At 40.9% G+C, this 21263-nt stretch overlaps 1 protein-coding gene across 1 annotated transcript in view; it reads right to left on the reverse strand.

The window, feature by feature from the left end:
- LOC126236653 (ionotropic receptor 25a) overlaps positions 1-21263 on the reverse strand; it is a 485919-nt gene that overhangs the window by 289868 nt on the left and 174788 nt on the right. Inside the window, exon 8 of the mRNA XM_049946121.1 lies at positions 16179-16296. Within this exon, the coding sequence (XP_049802078.1) occupies positions 16179-16296 (118 nt within the window). The remainder of the gene's footprint in view (positions 1-16178; positions 16297-21263) is intronic.

Below are 21263 nucleotides of genomic sequence, written 5' to 3' on the forward strand. Positions count from 1 at the left end.
AGCAGTTTGTCATCTTCCTCAAGAAGCAGCGGATGATGTAAGGCTTACTACTAGCTGGATTTTAGCGACATCCAAGCCACCTAAGCCAAACATCAGCAGAGAGGAGAGACAAGGACTGAAATTGTTGCAGAAGGATGAAGATCTAGTTGTTTTACCTGCTGACAAGGGGAACGCCATGGTAATCCTCAATGCTACAGATTACCACAAGAAAGTTGAATTGTTATTGGAGGATAGCACATATTGGATTCTCAGACGGGATCCCACATCGGCACTCAGCAGGAAGACAAGGGAGCTACTAAAAAACTCTGGCCTCTCCAACGAACTGGTGAAGAACTTATGATCGAGAGCACCTAGGCCACCAAGATTGTGCGGTTTGCCAAAGGTTCATAAGAAGAATGTCCCGTTGAGACCGATTGTTAACACTACTGGCTCTCCTACGAACAGGCTTGCAAAACACTTAACTAAATTGTTGGTGCCTATAGTGGGTCACTGCCCACATCATATTAAGAATTCAAAAATGTTTGTTGATATCATAAAACAGATGAAGATAGACCCAAATGATATCATGGTCAGCCTCGACGTAGTTACTCTGTTTACCAAAGTACCTGTGGATGACACATTACAACTATTGGCTGCTCATTTTTCCTCAGAAATTTTGAAGTTGTTCCGTCATACCTTGATGACCAATTACTTTTTATACAGTGGAAATTATTATGAAATGATGGATGGAACAGCCATGGGTTCGCCACTATTCCCAGAAATAGTGAAATTTTTCATGGAGGATTTTGAAGAATGAGCATTGAGCAGTGCTCACCTCCGCCCATCATGCTTCTATAGATACGTCAATGACACTTTTTTAATCTGCCCACATGGCAGTGACACGCTGCAGCAGTTCATCAAACATTTGAATGATGTACATCCAAACATAAAATTTACAATGGGGGTAGAGAAGGAAGGGAAGTTACCTTTTTTAGATGTGTTGGTGGAGCGAGAACCGGATGGACAACTGGGCCATTCTGTGTACAGGAAGCCAACACATACAGACTTATATCTGCATAGCCACAGCTTCCATCATCCGTCTCAGAAGAGAGCTATGCTGAATACTTTACTAGACAGAGCCAGGACTATTTTCGACAAGGACCACCTCGGTCCTGAGATAAACCATTTGACGACTGTTTTCAAGAGGAATGGTTACTCTGCCGGTGAAATTAAATCAGTATTGTCCAAGAAAGTAAGACACAATGCCATCCATAAACAAGAAGAGGACCAACACATAGTGCGGCTTCCATTTTGTGGTGCTACAACAAGCAAGATAGGCAGAGTCCTAAAGAGGCAAGGAATAAAACCAGTTTTCTGACCACCTAGGAAAATTAAGGAAATGTTGAGACCAGTCAAAGATAGTCTCAGCTTAAGGATGCTGGCAATTAATAGTATTCCTTGCGAATGCGGCAAGAATTACGTGGGCCAATCTGTAAGAACCTTTGCCGACCATTGCATCGAGCACCAGTGCCACCTGAAATACAGGTATTTGGAAAAATCTGTGGTGGCTGAGCATAGCCTGCACAACAAGCATAAGATTTTATTTGAAGAAACGAGAGTAATAACCCACGCATCGAATTACTGGGACTCTGTGATCTGGGAAGCAGTCAAAATTAGACTTAGTGATAATAACTTTAACAGAGACAACGGCTATGCACTTAGCAACACCTGAAAGAGTGCACTGGATAAAGAAAAAATGCACAGGAAAACTTCTTGCACTTTACCTCCTGATTCAAGGGATGGCGCTGTAAGCAACGTGGGATAGAAACTACATCTATGGAAGTAGAGGGCACCACTTCACTATGCGCCATATCGCTGTTGCTATGACATATTCCAGCCAATCATAAGCTGTCCCTTGCATATAAAAGTGGGAGCCTCGCTAATGTACGACAGTCAGTTTCAGCCCTGACGACAACCATGGAAGTAGAGGTCGAAAGCTTGGAGTTTTATCCTGAATTGATGTGGCATGTACACTGAGAGATTTTTATTCAAGAAATACATTGTGAAAGACTTCGTAGCCATATAATTTCTATCATGTTATTAAGTTGGACATTTGCAAAAGCCATTACTGTGTTGGCCAAATGAAAAGAAAATGTAAATATGTAAATAAATAAACACAGTTTTGGTTGAAATTTTACATTATTCTTGTAAAATATTATTTCCCTATCCTCACATTTGTGCTGAACTGCCTTTCACTGGTGAAATGTGTTGCTACTGACAAAGGTGGATAAATCATCTGTTGCATATTACTGAGCTCATTAATTTGAAATCTTTATCATGATTGTATCTTCTTTGGTTAAATTGTCAATTATTTTAAAAGATTTGTCCATTATCTTTTGCATCATACCAATGAATCACAGTTATTTTACTTTAGAGAGATAGGGACATGGTATCAAAAGTTTTGTGTGTAGCTTTCTATAAAACTGTGTATCATGCACCTGCATAACATGTATGGTTCCCCTAATATGAACATATATTAATATTATAGATGTCTCTTAGACAACGGTACATTTATATATATATTGTACAACCTCTGCTGGTGGCCATGAAAATGTGGGACAGTGACTGCCCACCTCACTGCCACTTGTTGCACAGCCCATGTACAGACGCTAGTCACACACTGAGCTACACCCATTTTAGTTTGCACATTCTATGTGTAACAACACATGCCTTTTCAGCTACCATATTAAGACTGCTTCTTCACTTCTCTTGCTTCTTCTAAAACAAAACTTGTTTTCTCCTAACCTAATTTCAATTTTACCTTCCTTTTTTTTATAGTACTCCTGTGAGTTTTTGACATTAGAGTGATTTTGCAATAATTTTCATATCTATCCATTTCTGTTTTCTCCAGAACCATAGCAAATACTTATAGATCTCATAATGAAATTTTCCCTAAGACATTTAAGTCTCATCCATCTCTACAATAATGAAGGAAGTTGAAGAATAAATTTAAATATGTGCCACAGCCAGGACTCAAACCCAGGGGTTCTTGCTTACTAGGCACAGATGCTGACCATTAAACCAGAATAGCACTATCATCAACATTGCTGCATGAACTACCAAAGCTGAATGTCCTCCCTAACACAAACTTCATATCTTAAACTTATTTTCCCCCTAAATTGTCTCTATTGCCAGGGCTCTCTCAAACTTCAGTTCATATCTTCAACTTATTTTCCCCTTAAATTGTCACTAGAGAGCCTGGCAATAGTGACAACATAGGGGGAAAATAAGCTGAAGATATGAAGTTTGTGTTGGGGAGGGCATTTGATTTGGATAATTTATGCAGCAACATTGACCACAGTGCTCTGGTGGTGTAATGGTCAGCATGTGTGCCCAGTAAGCCAAAAGGCCTGGGTTTGAGTTCTGGCCATGGCACAAATTTTAATTCATTTCTTAAGCTCCCATCATTATTGTACATAACGAATACATTCTTTTCATGATCTGATTAAACTTTCTGAGCATCATACATTTCATTCATGAGCTCCACATTTTCACCCGTCCATAAGAGTTCCATTTCATCCATACATGGACATTTGTATCTTCTGAGTTTTAATAAGCCTTTACTGCAATTGAGAGATCAGGACTGAATCTCTCCTACCATTTTCTTGCATTACGTTTTCATTTTCAAAAACATTAATTTCTTCTAGGCCATTATAAAACTTTTCCAAGTGTTGTTTCTATATTCTTATCTTAGTTTTTTCCTCCCATTATTAGGTGTCTACTTCAATCTCTCATCACTGCACTCTCTAAAGTGAGTATTAGTCTGTGTGCAGTATCTAAGCTACTCATTTTAAATTTTGTATCCACCTCATGTATTCCCCCACAGTTTCCTCTGGCTTTTCTGTATTTCTGGTTAAATTAAATTCTGAGTTATATACAGGGTGTTCACTTTAATTGAAGACATTGAAATATCTCAAAATCTACACCTCGGATCAAAAAAAATTATTATTCCAATTTGTTTGTCTCACAGGGGGACATCCAATAATCAATAATACCACACACAACCTCCTGACAAAACCTGCGTGTGGGTGGTGGGTGGGAGGATGGGGGGGTGCGGGTGGGGGGTGGGGGGGACCGTAGGAATGGATATGGATGCACAAATGCACAATCATAACTTATGACTTGTTACTTAGTGGCCCTTGGACATCCAATGGCACATGGGACTCCATTTCCATGCCATGAGGGTACAATGGACCATTATTTCCTTCTAATTGGAGACTCCATTTGCAATGTTGTATTGCTCCATAATATCGAACAGTGAGTATTCAATGTGCCATTGTGGCCATGGTAGTGGCAAATGCTACTCTACTTTTCCAGTTACAGTAAATGTTCAAATGCAGTACGGACAACTTCAGTAGGCTTTTCAAATGACTGTGCACAGGACAGAACCACATCTGCGAGAATGTCAGCACAGGCGTTACTGAGGTGGTGGTCCATGTCTGCATGACCTTTGGCACTTGCCAGAACACCTTATTTTTTAAATATCCCCAGAGAAAGAAATCCATCGATGTCAAATCTAGTGACCTAGTGGGCCAATTAATAGGCCCACCTCTGCTGATCCACTGACCAATGTAAACATGGTCAAATACTTCCTCTGCTTCAATTGCATATAATGCTCTGGGCAACCATCATGCAGAAACAACATACACTGTCTGACATCCAGGGCAACATCCTACAGTAGTACCAGTAGTTCCTGTTCCAAAAATGTTTGATATTTGTGTCCATTCAACGTGCTGTCGATAAAATATGGGACAATGAGTTTGTTCCCCATGATACCACACCATACGTCAACCGACCAAGGATGTTGATGGTCAACTTGCAGTAATCATTGGGGATTGTCTATACTCCAGTAATGTATGTTATGCTAATAATGCTACCACAGTTTGTGAATGTAGACTCATCAGAAAATAATACCTCTGTAAAGAATGTGAGGATTATTTGTATTTTTTGATGTATTCATTCACAAAATACTACATGGTTATTGAAATCAGTGCCATGAGGTTCCCAATGAAGTGACATGTAGTGTGAGTAATACATATGATGATGCAGTATTATGACAATACTTCCTACAGACATACCAGAATCATGGAGTAATTTCTGGGCACTTATCCATGAGTTGCAGTGCACTCCTGCTAGTAAGCTATTTCATTAGTTTCTCCTGAAAAATGGTTGCTTCATTTCCTTTTCTGGTCTGTACACTGTCATCAGACATAAAAGCATTCACAACCTTGTAAAAGAGTGAATGAGACTGAGCATTCTCTGGAAAATGCTTGGCATACTAGGCAACAACAGCCTCAACAGTTCTGCTACATTCTCTGTAAATCGGGATTATTTCAATTTTTTTCTTCTGTGGTTGCAACATTCTTCATCTCCTTGCATGTATGTTCTCCATATGATACATAGGTGCGCAGTCAATAAACACTGCACAAGTGTTGTAACGTTTAGAGAAGGTATCTGTTCTACATCTGCATGACTCATAAGCTCCGGTCACAGTGTACTGCCTGTCATGATACATAGCAGTTCACTACATGGGCATGGTGGTGTTTCAAGTAGTCCCCTGTATTATGTGTTTGGTGTATACAACATTGCACATGGGGTTTCCAATTAGAAGTTATGAAATACTGATCTGTCCTACCCTTGCAGCACGGAGATGGGGTTCCATGTGCCATTGGATATTCAAGGGCCATTGAGTATTATATCATAAATTATGATTGTGTGCCCATTTCTGTTTCTCCAATTACAGTACCATCTGTGGGGGAAACAAAGAAAATGCTTCAGACAAAATGTATGAAGATTTTGCAGTAGAATTGTAATCTGCAAAAGATTTCAAAGTTGCTCCCCAATACCCTCACACAGGATGGGATGGCATGTCAAGTATGGTATTGCTGGATGTTCCCCTCAAAGACAAACAAATTGGAATGATCACTTTTTTTATCTGATATGTAGTCTTTAAGATATTTCAATGTCTTCAGTTACAATGAACACCCTATAAATATATTCTTGCAGTTCACTTACAACATTTTTACATGTTTATCATTACTTACTAATTCCTGTATCTCATCTGTCACCCATGTGTGTCCCTTTCCTGCCTTTTTCAATATTTAGTACCTTTCCTATTGCATTTACTGAGCTGCTGAACACTTCTTTTAAGACTGTGGTGACAACGATGATGCGACTTACCACCAAAAGGAAGGCTATTGCATAAAGTATATTATCTCTTCTGTTTTATATTCTTTGAATATTGGAGTATGGATGCTCTATTGTGCAGGTGGCCCTTGTATGGTGTTTTCTAAATCAGTGTATTTAGTGAGTAACACAAGTGCTTCATTTTCTATATTGTTGCACCTGTATGTCATATGAATGGTATACATCAAGAATCCACAAGTTGTGCCCCTGAGCCAAACAGTTTAATTTCTATGTGCATACTGATACATAATGCTCACCACTGTGAAGTCCATCATCCCTGTTAAAGAAGAGCCTCATACCTCACAAAAGAGATCAACTCCACTGTCAGCTCCAGCCGTCGACAATAGTATTTGCATGGGAATCAGGAATATAAAAATTCCACCTTTCTGGTCGATCAACACACAATTATGGTTAAGGCAAAACACAATTATGGTTAAGGCAAATCATCACCATTTTTCACTTCCATGGTGTTGATTCTGAAGTGGGGAAATTTACTATTGTGGTTTTGCAACTGGACCTTACAGTTAGTGAACAGCTGGCAGGTGTGTTTGGCAAAGAATCTTTTGCTGTTCTTCAGGATGCTATCTTGGAATATTTTCTGAAATCATGCTTACAAAAAGTCATGGAAAGTGATGCAATAACTTGAACTTTCCCCTCACAAGTGCTCTACTCACCATGCACATTGGTGGAACAAGGCCTGCTAGCTGGACAGTCACTAAAGCTTTTTAGGTTCTGACATTAGCTTCCACATGGTTTGACAATACTGTCAGCTTCCTCTGACCTTCCCATTGATGAACTAGCAAAAGAAGTTGACTTTGTGGTGATTAGTTATGCAGATCCAAGTTTGTGTTAAGTGAAGTATGAGATTATGATGGGCAGCCCCGAACAAGCACTGCAGCCTCACTTGTTTCAAGAGGCACTGCTTCTCCACAAGTGCGTACTCTGATACTGGAGTCGTCAGTGAGTTGTCTCATCACTGAACTTGCCTGCCTTAATGCTTGGCTGCAGCAACATGATGATATTTGCCCACCTTCTAATGACAGCTGGGTATGCAGGTGGTGCTGGCTTCATAAATGTTTTGGAAAAGTAGCTTGGCATTGCACCAAATGATGTGTGTAACCAAACTTCCTGTATGAGTGTCAGTAGGTGCACATACTCATCAAGATCAGTTAAAGCACTTGCAAGTCACACACTTGTAAGCTTTTTTGGTTCCGATATTTGCTTCCACATGTTTCAACAATACTGTCAGCTTTTTCTGACCTTCCCATAATGACAGGATCACACAGACTTTTTGTAATGGATAGGTGGACTGGAGACACTTTCCTAGTGCATTCAGGATCTGAAACTAATCCTGAGTCACATACTGTGTGCCATTACAGTGCACAACTACCTACTTCCACAGCACTTAAGGGCTCCCACATTGCTACATTTGGAACAATGTGATTGTAAACGTTTCATAGCTTCTGTTACTACTAATAACTAGATACCAGTGCCTACAAGCTTTAATTTGTACACTAAAGCACTGAAGATGATATTATGTGATCAAAAATCTATTTTGCTGTTAATAAATCATCAAAATTATGGCCAATGCTGACCTTCTAATTTTATCGAAGGTTAAATTAGCTATTTCACTTATTAATCAAAGTGCTATTACAGTGCGACAGCAATATTTTATGTTTTATTCTTTTAATGACAGTTTAGGATTTATTTAAATATTTTCAGTCTTAATGTAATTTCAGTCTTTTCAGAGCTATATATTCACTACTCTGCAATAGTCTATGAGCATGGGTATTACTGTAAATTAAATTACCTTTTTATGAAAATACCATGTATGTTTATGTTTTGTTTCTTTTTTCAAAGCCAAAAACATGTGCCAGGCTTGTCGAGTTTCCCGAAGTGTTGAGTTATCAAGAGTCCAGTTTTTGGGGTTCTAATGTTGATCATATGACTATAACATGACTTTAAAACTCACTATTTTTCATCTAAAATGTAGAAAATTTCTCAGGGCAAGACCCCCAGTATGCCCCCCCCCCCCCCCCCAGTATTGTTCATTGTTGGTGCCACTGTGTATGACGTTACCTTACTTTTCCAGAATTCCTTGTTACCACAGTAAATCAGCATTCTCTTTTTGTCTGTGGGTCTTGATGAGCAATGTCCACCTGTGATCTGATTGGTGGACCATTTTACCTCCAGAATATTTTACTCAGGATGAATCCATCACAACATTATCACCTTATAATTACATGTACTGGGGAGGAATAGTTCCCCACCAATTTCCACGTCATATTACTGCTCCTGTTAAATCCAGCTTCTGCTATGCCTTTGGGCAACATTGCGTCTGATATAACAATCCTTTTGATTTACACCAGTCATAACTACTGAGGGAACTGTTACCTTCCTCCAAGACAGACCTTTACTGTCTACCATCCATAACAGTGGGAGCCACTGCTCCCACTCCATATGCTTTATCGGTCCCAACATTGGGTCTGATATAACAATCCTCTTGATTTACACCAGTCATAACTACTGGAGGAACTGTTGCCTTCCTTCAAGACAGAGCTTCATTGACTACCATCCATAACAGAGGGAGCCACTGCTTCCACTTTGTGTGCCTTATCGGTGATTTACAAGAGCATCTGCTTTGTACATTGTTCCAGTCTTCATCTTAGCCCTGGCAAGAGTTGTAAGTGTCTATAAATATACTACTCTCATGTACATAGGTGGTTCTTTTCTGTTTTTTATTAAGTTGTTCTTTCTGTAGAGTTATATAAATAGACTAAGTTCACACAACTATCAAAACAACACTGTATGTAGAATGCAAAAAAGGGCTATATGAGGCAGTGTTTATGACATTAATATATCCAAAAGATTTATACATTTTAAACTGGAAGCATAATGGACAGATAGTGACAAAAGCACAATGTTGCATGAGCAGATACTTCTTCATCTGTGAAAAGAAGCCCAAATGCTTAAATTAATTGAAACTAGTCATGAATTGATTAACAAAGGTACACAGATGCTGCATCAGGATAGGACAAAAACTGTGATGTCTCCCTTGACACAGAGTCAGATTCTTGGGTGACTTCCCTGATTAGATCCATCATTTCCACCAACTCTTTCCTCTATTTTAGTACATGTGAAACAATTGGCTTCAAAAACTGTCAAATTTGGGCCTATCTGTTTGGCCTGTATCTGATGTCACTTAGTTTGTGTAATTTTTTGGTGCCTATTTAATTTTTGCTTAATTATGCTGTTAAGTATCCTTATAATGGTGATGATTTTAAAAGGTTATGGTGCCATGTTTAAAAGCAACATCCTTGGCTATGTAGAAATTGTATGATATTACACAAAATGTAGTCTTTACTCCTGTCCACACAAAAATTATGATTAATCAGCAGTGATCTAGAAAAGAGTAGTGTCAATTTTTTAAAGCAAGACTTCCAGAAAAAAATGTGAAGCTTTTCCTCAGTCTGAAGGTTATTTTGAACACTGCAATGCTTCACTAATCATCATCCTGTTGGAAGTGGTATGCCTCTGATTTTCATACTTTGAACTGACTTACCCAGTCAGTTATAAGAGGACCTACAGTTTAATATGGACTCCAAACCATGATAAGTCTTCTGTCTTTATTTTATTTTATTTTACTTTATTTTACCTACTGCTCCACAATGTTACACAGAGAAGAATTTTTCTGGGTGCCTATGTCTAAAATAATATGTGGATCACTATTTTAATATATTAGATATTTTCTGTTCATTTACATGTGGAAGAATGCTGGACCAAAATACGTACCATTAAATTGTCTTAAGGACTTTGAATGTGGCTCCATCATAGATTGCTATAGGTGTTTGGAACCACTTACAATTTGCAAGAAAAGTATACCTGTTGGCAATGAATAATGGTATGTTAACTGTGATGAAGTAATACTATATAGTTATTTGTCATGGACGTGTATCATATATATGAAAAACTTGTGGTGTCAATAGGTCACATCGACCACATAAAGCACGATCTTTGAACTCTAACTGCTCTGACGAGCCACCATGTTAATGTTCCAGTCAGCCTTTGTACCTTGTACAGTGTAAACGTGTATCTTTCTTTGTTCTGAAATATATGTACGTATAGACATTTATGGGAACAGTTTGTTGCATATACAGTTATCCGTATTCTCATTTCCCATATTGGTGATGCCAAAGTTTCTACATCTTCTGCGACTTCTGTGCCGGCTGTGTGGAATCAATAGTTTTACGTTCGATGCCATAGCTGCCTACACCCAACCTTTTATACGAGGATTTCTAGGCTCAGCTACTACTACCAGGCCACCCCAATCCCCTGTCAATGGTTGTTTCGCCCCTAACAGACAGTGATTCATAATCTCCTATGAAGTTAACCTCAAACTCTGCAGCTCTACAATGGCCAAGTGTTACGCCGTTACCACAGACAATGGACTCAGGTTTCATGTTGCCAGATTGTGCATTCCAACAAGTGAAAGGTGAAGTGGATGATTTCCAGAATCGTGTAATGATCGATCGCTCATGTAGTGTTCTAAGGTCCCAAAGTCGTACACATGCTCTGATCCTCTAAGTACCGCAACATCGGTTACAGTAGTGCCGTGTGCAATAAAGCCATTCGTGCAAAATGCACACGCAGTAAACTGCTATCATGCTATGCCAGTTTTGCCTTTCTCACAATTTAATAATGGACATTTTTATACATCAAGTTCCCCAGGCTCAACCACCAGGCTCTCGACCACATGGGTTCGAGCACCCCCGATGGCGCTTTGCCATCCAGGAACATTCTACCACGACAATGGGACTGCCAGCAGGTTTCAGAAGTGATTTATGGTCCTACCACACAGGGTGCACAGAAGACTCTCGCTGTTGCCACACCAAGTACCAAACCACCCCACCCCCCCTCACACACAGAGTGCCCCAATTCCAACCATACAGCTGCTCACTCCTTCTGCAGTACTGTCTGTGCCTGCTGCGCCAGCCTTCTGCATCATTTCCAAGGTGGACAATTTAAGTACTGTGCCTTTAACTTATGGTCCAGCCTCACACACTGCTCACCCATTTGTCCCCATGGTACCGACCGTGCCTGCTGCATCGTGCTTCTGTGACTCATCAGGGACACTGCAACCAGCCGTTATTCGGGACGTGTTTACTAGAAATACACCCACACCAGCAGTGCCAGGTTACAGGACAGCCTATCCTACCATGGGACAGCAGGCCTTTCAAGATACGCTGAAGCCACCAAACTGTTGGCTCTGTTAAAGTTATGGTGTATCTATCTCCTTCTCTATGTTTCCTGTGGACTTTTTACATTGCCAACATTGATGAACCATTTCTCGGTATGGATTTCTTGTCCCACTACAAACTCTCCCTGAACATTGTCCCAGCTTCAGTGCTACACCACCCTTCTGACACTCAGATACCTTGCTCAGGCACTTACGCTCATCGTTCCACTTCCGTCGTGACATGTGATTTGGTTCGTGAGTGCTCCACCCTCGTGGACAAAATTGTGACCTGCGTCACTAATCTACTGTCAGAGTACGATGCAGCAGCACAACTCCGTCGGCATAACAATGAGTTGAAACAACGCAATGCTCACACTTTCAACGAGCTCACCGTGGCTCATAGCTCCTGCTGCAACTGCAATCCACAGTTCCTTCACCTGATCAACCTTCATCAGCAGACACCAGCATGGACACTCATCAGGTTAGTTCAAAAACATTCATTGCATGTGATGATTTGCGTTAAGTGATCTCTGCATTCGCCACATGTGTGCTATGTGCAGTGCCATGTATTTCAAACAGTGCTTCTAAGGACAGTTATGCACGCAATGCAAACACGCCCACTGTGCAGGCAGCCACCCCACATGTTCGTAAACATTCCCCCTCTCTTGAGTGCCAATCATGTGATTTGGTGGCCATCGCATTCCCCGCACAACACCAACGCCTCTCTCACCTGCACCGGTTACTCAAGCCAAAGCTAACAACAAACAGTCGCTGCGCGCCCTGATTTTCCCCGTGTTGTGCACGCAGCTGACATCTCCAAACAACAGCACACCACACTCACTTAATAGGCATGTGAATTTCATGCTGACTTTTCCCACTTGCACTAATGGCTATGCCTCATCGAGCCCCACTTGTACCAAAACTTCACGTCAGCCTCGTGTGCAGTTCTCAGTCTCTTCTGTCACTGACGAAATGACACTCATGATAATTACCACTGCCAGCCCTCCTATTAGGCACAAAGTTAGACATCTCAAACCCATTAAGTTGTGCGCGGCGCAGCAGCAAATTAACGAACTTCTGGAGGCAGGCATGCTATAGCCATCGGACAGCAATTGGTCTTCACCAATTCACCTCGTCACCAAACATGACGGTTCTTTTCGAATGTGTGGTGATTACAGAAACTTAAACACTCACACTGTCATGGACAATTACCCAGTGCTGAACATAAACAGTTTCACCTACATGTTATCGGGCACCACAATCTTCAGTGTGACTGACTGTAAAAGTGCCTATCACCAGACTCCCATACCGCCGGAAGATATTCAAAAGACGGCTATCATCATGCCACTCGGTTTGTTCCAATACAACTTCATGCCATTCGGCTTAAAGAATGTGGCACAAATGTGGCAACATTTCATTGACTCAATGTTACGACAGTTCGAGCTCTACTTTGCATACCTGGATGACATCCTCATTTTCAGCAAGTCGACTGAGGACCATGAAGATCATTTATCCCAGGTCCTCCAGACCTTGAACTCCAATGGTGTTGAGGTCAACAAAGATAAATTCCAATTGCACCAGTCTTCTGTGACATTTTTGGGTTACATCGTCACTGCAGATGGAATACAGCCTCCCAAATCCCCCATGCAGGCTATCACGTCATTGCCACCCCTGGCTACGTATGAAGAACTCTGACATTTCATGGGTACTATAAATTACTACCACCAACATCTACCTTCTGCTGCCACCACGCAGGCCCTGCTGACGAACTCATTGCCCGGCAAACAGAATTCAGGCCTTAAGCAAGTCCATTGGACTGAACCTATGCTAGAAGCCTTCAGGGCACCAGAGACACCGTTATCTCATGCTGTCGTACTCGCCCACCCCAATCCGTCTGCCGAGTTGTTCATCACTACAGATGCCAGCAACATCGCAGTCAGGGCAGTATTACAGCAACGCAAAGGCAACATGGTTTCACCCCTTCATTTCTTCTCTAAAAAACTGTCTACAGCACAGAAGAAATATTCCGCTTTTGATAGAGAACTTCTGGCAATCTATGAAGCCGTCAAACACTTTTGCCCTGACATTGAAGGCCATTCTTTCTTCATCCTTACTGACCACAAACTACTGACGGACGCCTTCTGCAACCCTCCCAAGGACCCACCCCCTCGGCGTTTCCGCCACTTTGACCTGGTCTCTCAATTTATTACAGATGTACGCTACATCAAAGGCAAAGAAAACATCCCCACTGATTTCTTTTTGTGGATCAATACTGTCCCACGCATCGTCGATTTATCCGACTTCACCTCTCTCCAGGTCTCCGATGAGGAATCTCAAGCTCTCCTCACAGATCCGCAGACATCGCTTGTGTTTACCAAAGCCAAGTTCCTCGGCGTTTCGGATGAAGTGTGGTGCGACTCTTCTTCTGGCACTCTGCGGCTTTTGCTCCCTCCCACATCGCACCCACAAGTCTTTGATGTCTTGCATAACCTCGCCCACCCTAGTGTCCGCACCACCACATACCTCATCACTGAGCATTTTGTTTGGAAAAATGTTAAGCAATACTGTCAAGCCTGGGCGTGCAGCTGCGTTTCCTGCCAACGTAACAAAATCAGACGCCACACCTCTCCCCCCCCCCCCCCCCCCTTGGCAAGTTTGACATCCTGCAAGGACATTTTTGTCACGTACATATCGACCTTATCAGCCCTCTGCCACCATCAGAGGGCCACAGATATATCCTCTCCACAATCGACCACATGTATTGTCGGGTGGAAGCTGTTTCTTTACCCAACATCACAGCAGAAACTGTGGCCAAGGGATTTGTCTCATCATGGATAGCTAGGTTTGGTTGCCTGTCCACCCCATCACCACTGACCAGGGTCGACAGTTCAAGTCTGCACTTTTCACGATTCTATGTAACTTTTGCAGTATTAAAAAAATTCATACAACAGCCTACTACCCGCAAAGCAACAGTTTAGTGGAACAATGGCATCGCACCCTTAAAACAGCACTCAAGTGCCATGACTGCCTCAGACCGTGCTTCCTTGGGTGTTACTCGGTCTCGATTCGACCTTCAAACCTGACTTACAGGGAGCTACCTCCGAATTCATTTTGGGCGAGAACCTGGTTCTACCTGGGGAACTTATCCTGCCTCAAGCACCTGAGGATTTCCCCACCTCCCCAGACTTTATTAGTAGAATGCGCACTCACTTTAGACACGCATGGCTACATTTGCCTGTCAGTCATTCTCCACCGGACACTTATGTGCCAACCGCACTCAACACATGCTCCCACATTATGCTCAAGGACGATTCCGTGAAACACAGACCAGTGGCAGCAGCAGCTGTATATACTGATATTAAGTATATTATCAGACTGATATTAAGTATAGCATAATTCACAAATCTTCAGAGAAAAGAGAAGCTGCTGTATGAAGATTAGAGTTATATAAAGTTTATGAGAATATTTTGAAGAAAAAGGGAAAGTAGATGAAGATCAGCTAGGTTATGAGATACTGCAATAAGAATTTGACAAACCATAGATAGACAACCCCTGCAACCACCATACCTCGGCCCCTTTGAAGCACTCCGGAGGGGTGAGATGACGTTCAACATTATGGTTAAAGATCGCACGCAGACCGTTTTGCTACACAGGCTGAAGCCTGCTTTCGTGGACTCCAACGCTACCTCTGACATCCCAGTCGGACCATGTGGATGAATTTTCCATTGCCGAGTCTGATAATGAGTTAGCTCATCCCATGGTAGGGTCTTCTCCTTTTGATGATTCGTCACTGCAGTTTGCGGGTTTCCCTAGTGTGTCATCATCAACCCCATGTGCAGGTTTTGATGACGTTTCATCTACTGGAGAGACTTGCTCTCCAGCTTTCAAATTGCGCTGCAGTGCACTACCTAACCGCATTGATGACGTGTCGACTGTCGCTTTTGACGAACATGTGCTCATGCTCCTTACAGACACTGCAGACTCAACACTCAACAAGGAACTAGATGTCAAGATAGTGCATAGCCTGTCCCTCCCCCGAGAGTGTGATCCATCAAGAGTTCATCTCCTCGGATGACTTCATCTGCATTAAGGGCAGGCACAGTTGCATGCTGCACCCCTCCCCACACCTCTACTCCCGGACCGACTGACGCAGTGTCCACCCCCACTGGCTGTCTGATTAGGATATGGACCTGCAGCTCATCACCATGCCTTCGCACGCCGCCCTGACTGAGATGGAGCTTCCAGTCGTGCACCGGCCGCCTCACACTATCACTCCAACGCCAATGCCCACACAACTTACCCTTAGGTCTCACCTCACAGGCCATACTCCATACTGCGAAGGGGGGGGGGGGGGGAGGCAGTTGATAGGTCACATCGACCGTGTAAAGCGTGATCTCTGAACTCTAACTGCTCTGACGAGCTGCCATGTTAATGTTCCAGTCAGCCTTTGTAACTTGTACAGTGCACACGTGTACCTTTCTTTGTGCTGAAATATATGTATGTATAGACATTTATGGGAGCAGTTTGCTGCATATGCAGTTATCCGTACTCCCATTCCCCATAAACTCATACAGTCACTCTAAAATTTTAATGAGTTCTGGCATCATATGTGAAGATAATTGTTGGTTGGTTAGTATCATAATATAACAAACACTGAGGATACAGGTAATTAGTTTGTAGATACATCAAATAATTCAATTACAGAAACTGATACTACCTGCTGTAAAGTGTCCAAAAGATTCAGCTTTCTCACAGGAGGAATATTTTTATTTTCTTCATATTCTTCACAGGGAATGTACTCCATATCTGGCCAGCTTCCTTCACCCATCATTTGTCTGTCAAATTAGAATATTTATATTTTAAGAAAAAACATTTCAGAAATTTTATGATACACAAAATCAAACAGGGGTAATGCAGGAGTAGGTTTACTAATGAATAATAAAACAGCAATGTGGGAAAACTATGATGGGCAGCATAGTGAATAAATTATCATAGCCATGACCTTCCACAGATGTACAAGAACACATGCTGATTAACTCCATAGACAGATGAGAATGAAAAAGGGTATGATGAGATCCAGTACATGAGGAAATACAGAGAATTAATTGTGCAATTCAGAAGTGGAAAAGGACAAGAAGAAAAAATGGTTGGAGAACATGGGTTTAGGAACAAGAACAAAGTGGTGTAAAATTTTACAAAGAGCATAATTTAAAGAAATCCAAACACTTGGCTTATGAATCACGAAACAATATTGTATACACTGAAGAATCCTGTAGATACAAAAATGTTTCATATAGAGTAAATAATGGTAAGATACAGATCAGAGATTTAGAAATCAGGATTCAAATAGTAAAACTTTGAAAGGAACAGATGTGAATTCTGACCATAATTTATTGGTACAAAATGCAGACTAAAGCTTAAGATATAAGAGAAAGGAAGGAAAATAAAGAGATGGGACCTGGATAAGTTGAAACAAGCACAGAATGTTGATAGTTTGAAACAGAATATTAGACATGGTTCAGCTAAAATAGGGAAAAGGACTATAATTGAGAAAAGTAAAGGATTACTTTGGAAGATGAAGTAGTGTCGCATCATTGGAAAAACTTGACAAAAAGACTAGAAAGAGCAGAAGTTCTTCGATAACGTTCAAAATATTAGATTTCGTTGATGAAAGGGAGAAAAATGGAGCAAATGAAACAGAAAATTAGATTGACAGTAAGTGCAAAATGTCAGAGTATGAGAGGCCAGAGGTGAAACACAGACCAGCGGCAGCAGCAGCTGTATATACTGATATTAAGTATATTATCAGACTGATATTAAGTATAGCATAATTCACAAATCTTCAGAGAAAAGAGAAGCTGCTGTATGAAGATTAGAGTTATATAAAGTTTATGAGAATATTTTGAAGAAAATGGGAAAGTAGATGAAGATCAGCTAGGTTATGAGATACTGCAATAAGAATTTGACAAACCATAGATAGACCTAAGTTGAAACATGGTACCTGAAGTAAACAACATTCCTTCATAATCATTAAGATCTTTGGGACAATCAGTCATGGGAAAAGTTTTATGTCTAATAATCAGGATATATGAAACAGGCTAAATACCATTAGACTTCAAGAAGAATGCAATAATGCCAAGACAGAAGATGCTGATAAGTATGTGTATTAGAGCGAACCATCAGTTTAATAAGGCCTGGTTCTAAAATGCTAACATAAATTATCTACTGAAGGATGGAATAAATCAAACAATGGAAAACCCAGGATGGAATGTCACAATATTATCGAAACGGAAGTTGGCACTCACCATATAGCAAAGACGCTGAGTCACAGATAGCACAACAAAAAGACTGTCACAATATAAGCTTTTGGCCAACAAGGCCTTTGTCAAAAATAGATGATACAAACACACACACCTACACACAGTCACACACGAATATCAGATTTGATTCTGGAGAAATAAACATATAAAGGAACACTGACCCTACACTCTGTCTTGTTGAAGAAAGGCAAACTGGATTGGAATACACTATTTGGAATTTCAAAGTTAGAAGGAATAACATACCTGAAGCAAAAAGTTACCTACAAGTGTTACAGAAGCCGTATTGAAGTTTTAAAGATCAAAGGATGTCAAAGGGAGGCAGTATGAGATAAGAGTGAGGCAGGTTGTAGCATACCCAAGGACCCCCCCCCCCCCCCCACACACACACACACACAACCCCCAACACACCCTGGGTCCACAATGTTATTCAATCTATATTTTGTACAAGCAGTAAGTTTTACATTATGTTACTGTGACATGGCTTCAAAATACTCACTACAGTTTTCAGCTGTGATGGACAAAATGTTATAAGATGAATGCTGACAAAAATAAATAGTATCTCATTATTCTGAAGGATTTAGATTATGAAATGAGATCCTGAGAGTGCTAGATAAGTTTTGTTTGTATGGGGCGGCAAACTAACTTGTAAAGACAAATTTTCTTCTTTTAATTTCTTGTGCCTGTGATAGATTAGTGTGGAGTGGAGAACTGCATCACATCCGTCTCCTCACTGCCAACTACAACAACTAAAACAAAGCTATGTACACCACTAACAATACGAATTAAACATGATTAGCAGTACAGTCAAAATATCAATGGTTTTACAGCTTTGAGGTATTAATTTGAAAGTACTATTAGTGTCAGTATTCTTTGGCATCCTTTAATTAACTGTATATACTGTAGAATCAAGTATTAAAGACTCTGAAGCCATACTTTGAAACTGGCACCTGTAATAAAAATGAAAAAGAAAAACTCAATGGAACATAATTCTTTGACCTGTAATAACTGCAGCTGAGAAGTACACTCTTTGGATCATATAGCCTACACTTTGTAGGCACATGGAAGATTCATTCATTGAGCTTTAGTGACAAATGTCAAATTAAATAATTCTCTTTGAAAGATTTAAAAAGTAAACAAAGCTATCTTCATTAAGGTGTGGAAATGAAAATTAAATTTCTATTGCAAGAATACTGAGCACTATTTGCTAAATACTTCCAGAGGAGTATGATTTTACTGAATTTTACACCAGCAAGGAACCAACATAGAATCCTCCTTAGATGTCAAAGTTAAATGACAAAGGCTGTTTTTTCTAGATGAAGAATGCTTTTAATTTGTGAAGTATCCCCTCTTAGGTGAACACAGTTTGTCCATTTTTTCAGAGAGTAGATCCCCTACCAAAGTGTGATACTAGAAAATGTGTAATACATCCATCGACAACTGCTGTATGGTAGTATGTAAAACTGAATGCTCAAAAATTCTGGATGTGAATACGATAAGAAACTGAGTTGCAAATCCCAAATCACTGACCTTCCCAAATGTTTATGTTCTATATGAGACCATTGATTTTGGTGACGAAAGCCTCTAAAACCTAGCTTTCTTTCCATATTTCAATTCATTAATGCCATACGGAATAATATGCTGAAACAATTCCACTATTAGACATCAAGTGTTGTAAGCATATCATATCTACTGAAGGCAAGTTTTTTGGTAAACTGGAAGACAGTTGTTGGGTATTGTATGTCTACAGCTACACCAGACCTCTGCTAACCACTGTGAAATGCATTGCAGAAGGTTCCTAGAATGATATAACATTTTAGAGTTTCTTCTCATTCCAATTGTGTATGACTTGAAGTAAGAATAACTACTTAAATGCCTCTATGCATGCTCTAGCTGGTGTAATCTTCCATTCACTCTCTCTATGCAAGTGATCTGTAGGAGGCTGAAGAATATCACTAGTCTTCAGTTAACATTGGATTTTGAAACTATGTAAGTAGGCTTTAATGGAATAATTCATGTCTATCATCAAGCACCTGTCAATTCATGTCTTTCATTACTTATATGAAGATCTCTTTTAAATCAAACAAACATGTCATCGTTCATGCCACCCTTCTATGTTTAGGTTCAGATTCCCTGCTATTTCTGTTTGACATGGTTCTCACACACCTGATCAATAATCTAAAGTGAGATGCATAAATTGTATATGAACTACCTCCTTTGTTGACAAACTCAATCTTCCCAGCAGTTTTCCAATGAACCAAAGTCCTCCACTTTCCATCTCTATGAATGAACATATGTGATCGTAGCACATCATATCCCTACAAAATGTTACAAACAGATATTTGCTCAGGTTCACAGATTCCAGTTGTGAATGATTGATATTGAAGTTAGAGGATGCTAAGTTTTGTGTCTTGAGAAGTGCACAGTTTTACATAATTGAAAATTTAAAAGAAGTTGACAGTATTTGCACCATTTTGAAATCTTATCAAAATCTGAAGTTTTTTTGAGATAATTCTTTGTTATAGATAGTAGTATCTTCGGCTAATATCTGAGGTTACTATTAATACTTACTACTACTTCTACATCTACACCTACATCCATACTCCGCAAGCCACATGACGGTGTGTGGCAGAGGCTTATGTCAATGACTCTCTATCTAATAACACATACTGCATCCTCCCTGCCAAAAATCCTCAATCTGGTCACAAGTTTAATTTAAAACCTCATATGATTGTGCTTTTATTAATAAGCATTGGCACGATACTGTGGCAAACATTTTTCAGAAGTCAAGAAATGCTGCAACCACCTGACTTCCTTAATCCATGCCTTTCATAATCATCATTTTCAGAATCCATACTGGAGATACCTCATAAGTTTGGAGCTCTGAAGATGTTCTCAGATTCTACAACAGATGAACATCAATGAGGCTGGACAATAGCTTTGTGGTTCTGCAGAATATAATACACTCCTGGAAATGGAAAAAAGAACACATTGACACCTGTGTGTCAGACCCACCATACTTGCTCCGGACACTGCGAGAGGGCTGTACAAGCAATGATCACACGCACGGCACAGCGGACACACCAGGAACTGCGGTGTTGGCCGTCGAATGGCGCTAGCTGCGCAGCATTTGTGCACCGCCGCTGTCAGTGTCAGCCAGTTTGCCGTGGCATACGGAGCTCCATCGCAGTCTTTAACACTGGTAGCATGCCGCGACAGCGTGGCCGTGAACCGTATGTGCAGTTGACGGACTTTGAGCGAGGGCGTATAGTGAGCATGCGGGAGGCCGGGTGGACATACCGCCGAATTGCTCAACACGTGGGGCGTGAGGTCTCCACAGTACATCGATGTTGTCGCCAGTGGTCGGTGGAAGGTGCACGTGCCCGTCGACCTGGGACCGGACCGCAGCGACGCACGGATGCACGCCAAGACCGTAGGATCCTACGCAGTGCCGTAGGGGACCACACCGCCACTTCCCAGCAAAT

This window comes from Schistocerca nitens, chromosome 1, assembly GCF_023898315.1.
Source record: "Schistocerca nitens isolate TAMUIC-IGC-003100 chromosome 1, iqSchNite1.1, whole genome shotgun sequence".
Lineage (NCBI taxonomy): Eukaryota > Metazoa > Arthropoda > Insecta > Orthoptera > Acrididae > Schistocerca > Schistocerca nitens.